The sequence below is a fragment of the Lemur catta genome, chromosome 7, assembly GCF_020740605.2.
Source record: "Lemur catta isolate mLemCat1 chromosome 7, mLemCat1.pri, whole genome shotgun sequence".
Lineage (NCBI taxonomy): Eukaryota > Metazoa > Chordata > Mammalia > Primates > Lemuridae > Lemur > Lemur catta.
The window spans coordinates 96,587,808-96,601,506 of NC_059134.1; the positions used below are offsets into that span (position 1 = coordinate 96,587,808).

The 13,699-nt window shown below is 53.2% G+C and overlaps 2 protein-coding genes across 2 annotated transcripts in view; one reads left to right on the top strand and one right to left on the bottom strand.

Moving 5' to 3' along the window:
* Positions 1–2,266, top strand: part of P2RX3 (purinergic receptor P2X 3) — a 28,142-nt gene extending 25,876 nt beyond the window's left edge. The window contains exons 9-12 of the mRNA XM_045558080.1: positions 623–716; positions 987–1,052; positions 1,667–1,744; positions 2,139–2,266. Of these exons, the coding sequence (XP_045414036.1) occupies positions 623–716; positions 987–1,052; positions 1,667–1,744; positions 2,139–2,252 (352 nt within the window). The 3' untranslated portion in view covers positions 2,253–2,266. The remainder of the gene's footprint in view (positions 1–622; positions 717–986; positions 1,053–1,666; positions 1,745–2,138) is intronic.
* A 4,972-nt stretch (positions 2,267–7,238) lies between these two features.
* On the bottom strand, positions 7,239–11,569 carry LOC123641874 (proteoglycan 3-like). Its single transcript, XM_045556805.1, has 6 exons — positions 11,552–11,569; positions 11,039–11,172; positions 10,299–10,612; positions 9,460–9,591; positions 8,202–8,313; positions 7,239–7,419 (listed from the first exon to the last, which is right to left on the bottom strand). The coding sequence occupies exons 2-6, from the start codon at positions 11,097–11,099 to the stop codon at positions 7,361–7,363; spliced, it is 678 nt and encodes a 225-aa protein (XP_045412761.1). The 5' UTR covers positions 11,100–11,172; positions 11,552–11,569; the 3' UTR covers positions 7,239–7,360.
* Positions 11,570–13,699: the final 2,130 nt, after the last annotated feature.

Here is a 13,699-nt window from a genome sequence, read left to right on the forward strand (position 1 = left end):
GTGAAAGGAGATGAGGTGTCTGAAAGCACTTTTTAAAACTGTTCTATAAATGTGAGCATACTTCTTTAGCCATAACAACAGGCAGCATGAGCGAATATTCCCTGAGTGCTTACTATGTTCCAGGCCCTGTTCTAAACCCCTGACGCATGTAGTTTCACTCAATTCTCACGGCAACCCTATGAAGCCAGACTTTTGTATCATTCCCACTCACAGATGAGGAAATTGAGTCTCAGAGAGGTTAAGTAACTGGCCCAGGGTTGCACAGCTGGTGAGTGGTAGAGGAGACCCACATAGTTAGAACTGAAGAAGCCCGGAGTCCAGCCATAGCTCAAACTTTTGTACGCACCAGAATCATTTAGGGAAATTATTTAAAAGGCAGAGTCTAGGGCTCCACCACAGACATGCTGATTCTGTGGGTTCGAGGTCTGGCCCAGGAATCTACTTTTTTAACAAGCCCCCAAGATGATGCCGGTGCAGAGGGTCAGCTCACCACACAGGGAGGACCGTGGCAGGTGTCTCACAAACCATCAGTAAGGGCTGCTCAGTAGGTGAGGGAGCCAGAAGGTTCAGGCCGGAGAGACAGGAGCCCACGGTGAGACCCACCTTCGCCTGTGGCCTCCAGGTTCGCCAAGTACTACAAAATGGAGAACGGCAGTGAGTACCGCACACTCCTGAAGGCTTTTGGCATCCGCTTCGATGTGCTGGTGTATGGAAATGTGAGTTCCGGGGCCAGGCGGATGGGGTGGACAGGGCGGGTAGACAGGGGAGGCAGCCCAGACCTGCTCATGGGCCCTGAAAAGGCTCCGCTAGGCGGGCAGGGGTCTGCTGCTGACCGGCTTTGACACCCTCAGTGGCTCTCCCGTATCCTCACCCGTGCCACGAAGGGGTGGGACCCGCTGATCCACCAAGAACCCTTCTGGCGCCAAGTTCAGCCACAAGTCTCACCTCCACCCTCTGCCCACGCGCCTTGATCTTTGTACACACAGGCTGGCAAGTTCAACATCATCCCCACCATCATCAGCTCCGTGGCGGCCTTTACTTCCGTGGGAGTGGTAAGTCCAGCCCCTGCAGGCTGACAGGAGGCCAGTCAGCGTGGGGCCCAGCCTGGCACGGGTGGGCAGGGGAGTGACCGGGGCAAGGCCCCCCTGCCAGGCGCTGCAGCTCCTGCAGCACGTCCCTGCTGCGTGGGCCCCGGCTGCACCGTCTCCAGGCACGGAGCGCTCGTCACCTCCGTTAGCGCCTTCCCGGCTTCAGGAGGCTCCACCTGTTACACAGTTGCTGTTTCCGACTGTGCAGGTGGGGAAGAGACTCCAGGGTTGCCACAGACCTGAGATGCCTTAATGAGGAGCAGAGCCCGCATGGCTGGGTGGGGACATGGCCCGCTCCCAGGGGCTTCTACCCCTCGGTCCTGCTCCTCCCAGTGAGTCCTGTCTCTGCTTTTTGTGGTCTGGGGACGACCCCAGGAGCGGGGAAGGCAGGCCCTGAAGACACCCTGCAAAGCCCCTGGGCATCCGTCAGGCCCCTCTAAAGGACTCGCCTCCCACCCTGGCCTGCTGTCTGCACACTTGGGGCAGCCCGGGCGCTGCCTGAGCCCACCGCTGCCTGCCACCCTGCCCCTACCCGCTCCAGGGCACCCTCTGAGCCTGCCCTGCCTCTCCTCCTCCAGGGGACCGTGCTCTGTGACATCATCCTGCTCAACTTCCTCAAGGGGGCCGACCAGTACAAAGCCAAGAAGTTTGAGGAGGTGAGTTGGGGACAGGGCAGGGAGTGGCACTGGGCCCCAGGGGACTCTCAGGAGCTCCCCTTTTGGGATCTTCTGAAGGGGAGTTCACTGGGCCTCAGTGAATATTTCAGGTCCGCATAAGAGAGTTTGGGCAAGAGTGGGCTCTGAAGAGAATCTTGGGGGCTCTGCGGGTCATCACTGCCAACATCCCCCACCCCACCCCACCCCCCCCCCCCGCCATCGCCCCTCTCCGTTTCCAGCTGTGGGATGACTCAGGTTTCTGTTTGCCCTTGGGCTACACGGAAAGAGTCTTGGGGTCACACAGACTTGCTCTAGCTGCCCCAGTGACCAGGCCAGCGGCCCTCACTGCTGAGTCTGTCACATGGGGGCACATAGGAGGACCCTCTGCCTGCAGGTGAATGAGACCACGCTGAAAGTCGCCACCTTGACCAACCCAGCGTACCCCAGCGACCAGACCACGGAGGAAAAGCAGTCCACAGATTCGGGCGCATACTCCATAGGCCACTAGGGCCTCTTCCCAGGGCCCCACACTCACCCTTGGGCTCCGGGCCTCCCACAGGGGACCCCAGCTGAGCAAGGGGGTGGGGGAGAAGAGGGGCTGTCATTTCTTCCACTCACCCCATGAGGCCGCAGCTGGGACTCGGGCATCTGGGCCTCCCTCTCTCTGGCAGACAGGGGGGCTCCCTGCTAAGACCCCAGTCTCACCTTCGCCCCTTGCCTCCCCTGCTTCCCAGGACCCCAGGGGCAGTAGCACCTGAGTCATCCCCTTTCCAAAGAGTAGAGATAATATTGTTAGGACAAGTGGCCACGAGGGCCTACCGAGTGCCAGGCACTTTCACACACATTATCTCATTTAATCCTTAGAATAATCCTACAAGGTAGATATTAGTTTTCCTTGCTTTGAAGATAAACCAAGGCTCAGAGACACTGAGTCATTTGCCCCAGGCCACGTAGCCAGGAAGTGGGAGGGCTGGGATTTGAACCCGGGTCTGACTAACTCCACCACCCACACTCCTCGAGAGAAGAAGGAACTCCTGGGGGTTCAGCTCTGCTGCTTCAGCCGCCTCCACCCTGACCATGCCTCGGTTAAGAACGAGTAAGCCCCATGCTTTCCGCAGGAGCTCGGCCGCATGTTAGGGGAGGCCAGTCGGACAGTGGTGGGAGGTCTCATCTCGGACTTGGGTGGGGCTCAAATTCAGAAGGAAACAGGAGGCGTGACTGTTTCCTTCCCTCACCCCACAGCTCTGTCCCCAAACCAGGGAAGGGGCCATTCCTGTTCTCCCTCTGGGACCCCACACGTTCCCACACACACCTGGGGCCCCCCACTCTGGAAGCCTGATTAGGCCACCCCCAGGGGGAGAGGTGGTTCCAGACCTAGGGTCCTGTCTTTGTAGGCGGGGGCCCTGTTCCCGGAAGTCGGCAGTCCTCACAGTGGTGAAAAGGCTCCAGTGAGGCCCGACTCCCTGAGAGCTGCCAGCCAGGTCAACCAGGCCTGTCCCCACAGAGTCCCAACACGGTGCTCAGTCCCCTAAGCTTAGAAGGTAAAGGGGCCCTAGAAACTGTCTCGTCCAACTCTCCAGATGAGCAAACTGAGCCCAGAAAGGGAAAACGACTTGTCCAGTGACACAGAGTTAGCGGCCAAAAGAGACCCAGGTGTCCTGCTTCTCAGGGAAGGAGGCAAGAACAGGAAGCTGGAACCCCTGCCTCCACTGGCCCAGACGTCTCCCGTCCCAATTCTGGCCTCTCCTCCTACAGCGAGAAGCCCAGAAATCACACCTGGGCAGAGCTCAGGGGCAGACTCAGTTCTGCGAACCTGCAATCTGGGGGCATCTTTTGAAAAATAATATGGAATTAGATATTAGGAGGGGCTCATGCAAGTGACCGGCCCTAAAGTATATGTTTCATTAGCTTCACGATAAGGCTCTGGAAAAGCTGGAGTGGGCGTAATCATGAGGTCTAAGCAGACAGGAGCCTAATTGCAGATGGAGAGCTGGTCCCTCAACAGAAGGTGCAGGCACTGGGGGAGGGGACAGCCTCAGGAGTAGCTCGGGAGGCTCAAACAGTGGGCACTTGCAAAGGCCTGACCCCAGTGATCCCCCACCCCAGGGGAGAAGGGGTAAGACTCCCCCGACATCACCCCTCCCCTCCCTCTGCCCTCACCCACTGCCCCATCCTCAGGATGGTGGGGCAGTATCCCCCCAGGGCCAGCCTCAGGAATCGGGCAGGGTCCACAGATCCGACCAGACTTCATTTCTCCGATAGAGACATCAGTGAAGGCAACAGCATGTCCTCCAACTAGGAGTTCCCCACGCCTCCCTGGTGAATCCAGCTCTCAGGAGGCTGGACAGAGGCTGGGGTCACAGGGATGCTCTCTAATGAGGAGATGGAGGCAGCTGTGTCCTAGAGGGACCCTCTCTCCCAGTCCCTCCCTTCCCTTCAGACTGGGGTGGTCCTGGGCTGGCCAGCAAGTGTGGCCAGCAGTGAGCCTGATGTTGTCCTCCCTGTATCAGAACTAAGTTACTGCTTCTGTGTGCTAGATGTAGGTTTAATATCAGTAGTAAAGACAACAGCTAACTTGTCTCTGTTGCATGGTGGTTTACCCAGCACAGTCACCAGCATAATCACATGGACTCTCACACCAACCCTGGTGAGGTTGCTATGGTTCATTATTAATCTATTGATAGAAAAAGAAATTTACAGTACGTGGGAACGAGAACTGGCAGCCATGCTCATGCCTAACACTACACTGCTGCTTTAATCACTCAGCACGAAAGCTAACATTCACTGATTGCTCACCATCGGCAGGCACTGGACTACGTGGGTGACGGGCATTGTCTAATTCAACCCTCATTGTACAAAAGAAGACACTGAGGCTTAAGAAACTGAAATGGGAGAATTGGGACTTGAACCTAGAACTTTATGAGTCTAGAGTTGGGGATTTTGACTTCTGGGCTATATCTGGAAATTTGTTGGCACCTTTTATTATGTGTTACTTTGGCTAACTCGGGTTTTGCTGCAGGAAGAAGTAAAATGTCAAGGTTTAATACAACAAAGTAGGTCAAACAGCCCCCTCCATCTGGTAGCTGTGCCATTTGAGATATTGACATGGGATCACTGAGGCAGGGAAAGCGAAAACTGGAGGATCAGAAGAGATCATTGAAAGACCAGGCCCGGAACTGGGTTACTTCACTGCCCACCACATTCGATTGGCCGGATTGAGTGCAGAGCCCATCTTTACTGCAAGGAATACTGGGAAATTCCTAGTTTTCTTGGAAATAGTGAGCACAGCACTGTCTCTGTTTTATTATCTCCTTTTTAATAGCTCCTTTTTTCCCCCTTCTCACCCCTCCCCCAGCATGCCCACTGACAATTCCACACATCCTTCCCTTCTGTGTTCCTTCTCACAAAACCTTGTTCTCAGCAAGTTGCCTATCAGCCTCCCAGGGGTATTAATAGATAACATTTCTGGGGAATTTCTTCTCTCAAGAGTATTTGCTTTTTAATCAAGGGCTATTCAAGACTGGAAGGCCTTAAGCAGCCAAAGGAATGAATATGTAAGGGTTGAAGTCAAGGCCCAATAACAGATAGTGCTCAAGATTTGAGGGACATCTTATCTACCCTGGCCTGCCTCAAGTAAGCTTCAGCCTGGAGAGGTCTTGGCCCATCTCCTCTCTCCTCCCTACCTCTACTGGTTTGGGCTGGCAGGATGTTGGGCCACTAGGTTTGGCTAGTGCCATTCCCCATCAGGGAGATAAGTGAAGGCTGATAAAAGGGGCTTGCAATCAGCTGAAATACCAGTCCCAGAGTCACCTATGTAGAGCTTCCCCTACTGCCTGTCCTTGAGATGCCACTGTTCTTCTAGAAGCATGGCATCAAGAATTGGCTTATTGCAATGTGCAGTACAGGGGCTATGTGGGGCCCAAACTCCTGGGCAGCTCCCCTTCCATGCCCCTGGGGAGAATGCCCACCCCTGTCAACCTGGTGTGATTAGGAGCTGCCTGACCCAATCTCCAGCCAAGGCAGATGGATAGATCCCTCTACTGAGGACCGGCCTTGTCACCTAGAGACCATTCCTGGGGCCCAGTGTCGGTGAGGTTCATGGCAGCGCCAGGGCCTATTCTCCTGTTGCCAGAGGCCTGCTCATGTTCAAAGGACTCATCCCAGCTGTTTTCTCCACCACCCACCTTCCCCAGGACTCTCTGATCCTGTCCTGTTCCCTCAACTCCAACACCCTTAGAGACACAGCACACCTAGGAAAACTGTTCTTTTTGCTCCTGAAACCACATCCCATCAGATGCTTGTGTAGATGCACATGTACCCACACAAACATAGACTTGTACACAGGTGTGCACAGACACATGACACAGACACACACACACATACATACTGGCTAAACACAAAGAGGAATACATATGTGCGTACACACAGATTCAGGCATATAATAGTGCAAAGCTACACAGACATACATATTCACAGGTGTACACATACAGGCATATCCATAAATATACGAAGATGTATGAATGTATGCACACCCAATACACAAATACACACTGACTCACAGATTTATGCATATTTACATGTATAGATTCACATATATACAGGTATGCACATATATACAAAGATTAACTCATGTACACACCACGATATGTATGTACAGATGTACACGTGCACATACACAAATCGTTATATATTCTCCCTGGGCCCCATATAGAAACACCTCCCCCCAAAAAGTCAGTATCTGTCTTTGTCTCTGTCTTTGTCTCTGTCTCAGTCTCTCAGTCTGTCTGTCTGTCTGTCTGTCTCTCTCAACTTCTTAATTGCCTAGTCTCAGGTCTGAGCTCCCTACTTCTTCAACTCTAAACCCTTCCTGGAGCCCAGTAGCTCACCTGGCACAAAGAGTGACAACAGTATTCTCATGTCCCCAACGTCTGAGACAGTAGGGGACAGACAGAAGCTGAGGCCTGGGCTGCAGAACTGGGCATGGGAACCACGATGCTACCAGACACCCTGCCTTTGGTCCAAGGCCCAACGGACAGAGGCAGCTTCCTGCTAAGAATGTGGCCCCTCTAGGGAGGTAGCCAGGACGGAGGACGGGAGGACACGGTCCTCCTGGGAACCGACCCGAACACACCTCAGAAGAGGCTGGGGGCTTTGAACTCACGCAGCGGTGGCCGGGGAATGGGAAATGGGGGCCAAAAAAGGCTTGGGGCCTGAGGAGCAGGCTGCCCCCAGACGACTTTCTCCGCACTTCCTGGTGGTCTGTTCACCAGCTGGGATCGCAATACTCCACGCCAGCTCTTGAATCGGCCCCGCCGTCTCCATTTTGGAAAGCCGCCCCTCCCCGCGGCCAAACAAAGCCGGAGCACCAGCTCCCCACCCCGACCCCCACCCCCACCAGCTGCTCCCCTCCCCCCGGAGCGCCGCCTGCAGGGGACGGGATTTCCCGACCTGTGGGGCACCCAAAGCGAGCAATAACGAGACGACAGTCAGGAAGTGCTGTGGGAAGTCTGTATTCATGACCAGGAGAGGCTAGGGACGGGTCGTGCCGAGGCGGGGACGGGGCGGCCACACCGCAGGTGTGGAGAGGGGGCTCCCAGGAGGAGCAGATGCGCCGGCTCAGGCGGAGCAGATGAAGGGCAGGCGCCTCCGGCAAGGCGCTCGTCGCCAACGACCCCCTAGCAGCAGAGATCACAGCGACGTCAGCGGCCGGGCTGGGTCTGGCGTGCGCCCCACCTCCTTCCCTCCTCGGGCACCTGTCATGTCTCCTTCTACGCCGGTTGTCATTATCTGCCGGCTGTATACTTCCCGCACAGCCCTGCTAGCTAACATTTATTGAGCTCTTAGAGCAAGCCAGGCGGTGTGCTGAGTACTTCAGATGCACCGTGGCATGACGCCAAGACGTGCACGCTATCACCCTCTCCATTTCACAGATGAGGAAACCGAGGCTTCGTGGAGTTAAATAACTTGCCTGTGTCTCAGCGTCTCAGCTGGCAAGTGGCCCCGCTGTATGCGAATGGCCGCGGTCCTGCTTCAGCACGTAGGGTCTTGGCCGCCATACTAAACTCCCTCACACCTGGCATCCGTGCTGCTGCCCACATCTGCCCTTAGAACCCGGCATCTTGTCTCTCAGCCATCCCTAATTCCCACATCCTTTCTTCTCCCTCATCCACACCTTATATTCACATCTGCTGCTCTCATTTGTCACATCTGTCATTCAAATTTGTCACCCTCATATCAGAGGTGGTGAAGGAGTCCCCATCCAGCCCCCTCCAGAGCACCCCCATCGCCTGGTTTTGTTTAAGGAATCTCTGTGTCTCAGCCCTCCTCACAGGCAGGGCTTTGGTTCTCCTATGGTGATGGGAGGGTGTGACTTTGGGGAGGTATGTTCAGGCAGCTCAAAGGGACAGTAGTGAGTCCACCCACCCCTTCTCCTTGCCCTGGTGCCCTTCCCCCTCACCTTTGGTACATAGGGTTATGCAGTGGCCTCTCCCTTTCCTGGGCTGCCCTGCAGCCCAGTATGCAAAATTCCAGCGGCTCCCATCAGTCCAGCGATACCGCCTACCCAGCAACTGGAGAAGTGACAGGTTAGGTCAGATGGCAGAGGTCCAGGAAGACAGGCAGACCCAGGGCCCCAGAGAATACCCACTGCTGGCTTCTCTCACTGCCCACCTGGCCAGGAGCCAGATACCCTCAAGACCCATCCCTGAGGGTTTGCAGGCAATGACAATGGAAGAGCAAACCTGTCTGTCCCAGCCGTCACATCAAGAGTAGGCTTCTCAAACTTTACTGTTCATGCACATCTCTTGGGGATCTTGTTAAAATGCAAATTGATTCAAGAGATCTGGGGTGGAGCCCAAGATTACAATTATGCTAATTTTTTTTTTTTTTTTTTAAAGACACGGTCTCACTCTGTCACCCAGGCTGGAATGGACTGGCATAATCATAGCTCACTGCAGCCTCAAACTTCTGGGCTCAAGCCATCCTCCTGCCTCAGCCTTCTGAGTACTTAGGGCTACAGATGTGTGCCACCACACTCACCTAATTGGGGTTTTTTCTGTAGAGGTGAGGTCTCACTGTGTTGCCCAGGCTGGTCTCAAACTTCTGGGCTCAAGCGATCCTCCTGCCTTGGCCTCCCAAACACTAGGATTATAGGCATGAGCCACTGTGCCTGGCCAGATTCTCCATTTCTAACAAACTACCAGTAATACTGATACTGCTGGCCCATGGACCACACTTTGAGTTCCAAATATCATGGCACTATTCATCCATAATTTCAGAGCCACCCTGAGAGAAAAAGGTTCCCATTTCAGAGATGAAGAAACTGAGACTCAGATAAAGTTATTCAGCTAGTAAGTGACCAACCTGGGCCTGGAATCTGTCTCCTGACTCCAGTGGTATTTAAAAACCAGCTCTGGGAAAGGGTGAGAAGATGGAGAGTAGGAAGGAGACCTGATTTGTAGCAATTGCCAATTTCTTTGGTGTAAATACTCCCACCATGGCTAATTTCAAGCCACAAGCATGTAATCATTGAACAGGGAGTTGGGAACAGATGTGCACCCTCCGTTCTCCAGAGCCAGTACCAGCCAGCTCCAGCACATCATTGCCTGCCACTCTAAGGACAGATTAGCTGCTGGGCTAAGGCTTGGCACCAGCAGGTGGTCCCTCAAGACAATCAGAAAAAACTTCCTATGCCTGAGAGTTGACCCTTTACTTACCCAGTGCCTGATGAAGCCTCCAATCCAGACCTGGGCCTGATTGAGTCTTCTAGTGAAATAAAGAATCTGAGAGTTGAGGCTGTAGCTATGGATGGAGACAAGGTTGCCTTTGTAGCATTTCCTGCAGACATTCTGCAGAGAGAAGAGAAGTCAGAAATGCCCTTTCATTTATATCAAGTTTCTGAGTCTACACGCAAGAGCCCTACGCCCCTTTCCAGGTTAAAAATAAGGGATCTACTTGCTTCCCTCAATCCTCTTTTGCTCCTTAATTATCTGCCAGGATAATCTTGTAGGATATAATGATAATGATATAATATAATGATAGTAATTATAACCACCATTTATTGAGTATATTATGACCTAGGGATTATTCCAAATACTTCCCATGTATTATCTTATTTAATCCTCACCACAACTCTAAGGGTTGGCACTATATTATATATATTTGTAAAACTTCATTTTACAAATGGAGATACTGAAGCTCTGAAAGGTGAAGTGATTTGCCCAGGTAGCACATCCAGTAAAAGGCAGAGCCAGGATTTAACATGGGTATATATAATACCAAAGTTTCTTGGCTAAATCAGTGGTTCTCAAAGTGCAGCCCCCAGACCGACTATATCTTCACCACCTGGAAATTTGTTATAAATGCAAATTCCCAGGCCCCACCACAGACCTTCCTAACCAGGAACTGTGCGATGGGGCCCAGAAATCTGTGTTTTAACAAGACCTCCGGGTGATTCTGATGCATGCTAGTCTTTGAGACCCACTAGTCTAAATGAATAGGGAACCACAGGTCAAATCCACTCTGTTCTCCCTGCAGTAGCCTCCCTGCTACTTACCTGAGCACGCTTAAATGTCTTGGGCGTCCGCACCAACAGGTAGCGGCAGGTCTTGCACCCAGGACTTCCCTGCACTTGAACTGTGTCCTCTTCTTTGGGGCACTCCAAGTCCTCGTCTAAGGCATCTGGGTCCGACTCCATGGCCTCCTCGTCCTCAAAGGTGTCTCGACAGGCAGAAGTCTCAACCTCTTCCCTCTCTGACTTAATCACATCCTCAGTCAAGGCCAACTCTCCCTCCTGATCCCCTGAACCATCCAGATCCTGTCCCAGGTCTGCCTCTGGCTCTTGGATCTCCAGATGGGGAGCATCATTTTCTGGGAAAAAGAGAGAAAACTGGCCAATGTCTTCCAGGACCATGGACAGCTCCAACAACCTCACTCAAGACTTTCCTAGCCAAGCCATCTAGATCCAGGACTGGAGATCTCCTCAGTATTAGCTGAGAAGAGATCTCTTGGGTCACACCCACAAATGAACAAGAGCCTGACTTCTGGCTGCCACCACAGGTGTGTATTTTGGGGGTGAGAGGAAGCACATGTGAGAAGCCTGGAATGGTCACCAGCCCTTCATCTTAACAGGTGGGTGGGTTTTCCTCCTGAAAGTTTGGGTCATGGTTCTGAGGCCAGGAGAAATCTTACCAGCGATGAACTGGGGCAACTGAAAAGAGGCGGCTGTGACCCTAACCCCATGAGAGCAAGAAAGCACGTAGGAAAAAGGGATGAGAAGGGAAGAAGAGGACTTACCCAGATGAAGCGCAGCCACTGTCCCCAGCAGGACAAGGAGCAGGAGCAGGGGGTGCTTCATATCTACTCGGTCTTGTGCGAAAACACAGCTCCACCTTCCTTCTCCGGGCCGTCCTTGTGTGTCTGGCACAGCCCTGGCACATAGCATAGATGCAGTGTTTAATTGCTTGATTAAAGAGCAAACTAGATTGTTTTCTCCTCCTCCAGTGAACAGACCCTGAGCTGGAGAATGTGGAAAAGGAATGGAGGGAGGGGAACTCAGGTACAAAAGTCCCTTTGTCCTCAGATCTCCATCACTGCTCCCTGGAACCACACTCAGCTCAGACCCTTGTCCCTGCAGGGACAGGTCTGCTCAGGGTCAGGGCTGATTTCACTCATGCTAGGGAAGAGGGAGGGGGAAGGACAGTGGCCAGCATGGCCCTAAGGACAGGCCTTCTAGGTGTTTGCCATACAGGGTGCTACCTCCTCCCAGGCCCAGACCCTTCCTCCCTGGGCAGCCAGGAGAGAACTCACCTCTCAAGAATCTGAGGCCTCCACTCTGTGTCTCTGGCTGCAGGGCCCCAGAAGCAGCCCTTATACTGGGATTTTGGGGAAGTAGGATGATTGCCCCAGGCCAGGGTGAGAGGCAGTGGATCTGATAACGAAGTTTGCTCAGTCTTCCCACCCTGGGCCCTGCTCTCTACTGGAACAGCAGGGACCTGCCTCCTGGGGCCTCCTGCCCTGTTTGGTGCCCACACACACACCCAGTTTGCCTAAGAAGGCCCCAGATGTTATGCCTGTTGTTCAAGCTCGATTATTATTAGTGCCCCTAAAATGCCCCAGTCTGAACAATACGCCTTAACTTCAGGAGCAGCCTCCCACTTACTGTCAATATCCCAGGAAGTGGGGTGGAGATCCCAGGGAGCTGGCGAGAGACCAGGAAGCGGGGAGAGGAAGCACGTGGGAGAAGCCTGGAGAGGCTGCCGGCCCTGGGTCTTAGCAGGTGTTAACAGGCGGGTCATCAGCTCCAGGGCGTCCCACCTGAGGCAAGGGAGAGCCTCGGCCTTCCCGAGCACTATCCACACCAGGTGCTGTATGTGCACCCGTCCCTGACCTTCATCTTCACTCATCACCACCCCAAAATGGCATTCAGAGAGGGAAAGAGACTTGCCAAGGTTGCACAGGAAGTGAGGGCTCTAGAATTTCTAAGTCTTTTTAGCTCTCTCTTTCTCTCTCTCCCTCTCCTTCTCACCTTTAGTGTGTGGAAAACCTGTGCTCTTTCTTTTGTGCTGGGAATCTAGATCCAGGTTTCTCAACCTTCATGCTATTAATACATGGGGTCAAATAACTTTTTGCTGTGGGAGGCTGTCCTGGGGGTGGCAGAAGGTTTAACAACACCCCCTGTCTCTACCCGCTACATATTAGTAGCACCTCCCTCCGTTAGGACAATCAAAAACATCTGCACACATTTCCAGATGTCCTCAGGGGAGCAGAAGGACCCCAGCTGAGGGTCACTGGTGTAGAATGTGCCACCTTGTCCAACCTCAAGGTGTATCTTCAGGGCTGGCAATGAGGCAACAGCTGCAAAGAAAAGCTTCCTGCAGAGTCTCACACTCTGTAGACAGCCTTCCCCACCCCGCTCACCTCCCATTTCCCCTGTCACCACCACAGACTCAGGGCTAGGATGAGGCCAATGAGGCAAAATTTAAGGGGGTACGAAGAAATTCACTATTCAAGATAAGTAATATTTGAATGCAATCTTTCTTAAAAATCGAAATCAATGCAAAACATCTATGATGAACAAAATATCAGAATTTTAACCAAACCCCAGCTAAATTTACTGCAGTTTAGAGAGAGGCCGGCAAGTGATGAGCCTTGAACTTGCTGGATCTCTCTGCCAGGAACTAGTGGACTTGTCGGGGTGGATGACTCAACTCGGGGATCGCATATCCAACCCCTGTATTCTAGCCCAGCCCTCCGGGGATCCGGGCAGAAGGGACAAGTAGTCCAGAGGGTGGGAAGGCCCAGAGTCCTTCTCCTCCTCTGCTCTCCCAAGGGACCCACAAACACACAAGTAAGTCAGAGGTCCCTTCTGGGCCTGATTGAAGAGTAACGGCCTTGACCACTTATCTCACCAGTCCAACGGACCAGATCCCTTATCTACCTAACTGTGGGAGGATTAGGCAATTCCTGGGCCCAGAAACCTGGTTTCCAGATTTCAAGCTTGAGACCTCCCTAATGGAAGAGGATGAGGGTCATTCTTCCTCATCCAGGGGCCTGGGCCAGGGGCACCATTTCCCCTGGTGGTTGGGTTGATCAACAAGGCTGTCCACTCTTGCGAGCCAGCACCGCTATACGCTTTCCACGTGTTGTCTCCTTCTACAGATGAGGAAATGGCATCTCAGAGAGTTTGAACAAGTTGTTCGAGATCACACAGCAAGTCAGAGACAGGCCTAAACCCAGGTCTTCCAGCTCCTCGTCCGCCCTATAGCTGCCTTTCCTCAGCCTCCTCTCTCCTCCCTCTCTCAGTTAACCCTGTTTCCTTTGCACACAAACCCTGGGCAAAGACATTCCAAGGACTTCAGTGACCTTGCCAATGGTCACAATAATAACATTTTGGAAGGTCCACCATGGACCAGACATGATTCTTCACTAAGGTTTTTATATTCATTATCCTACTCA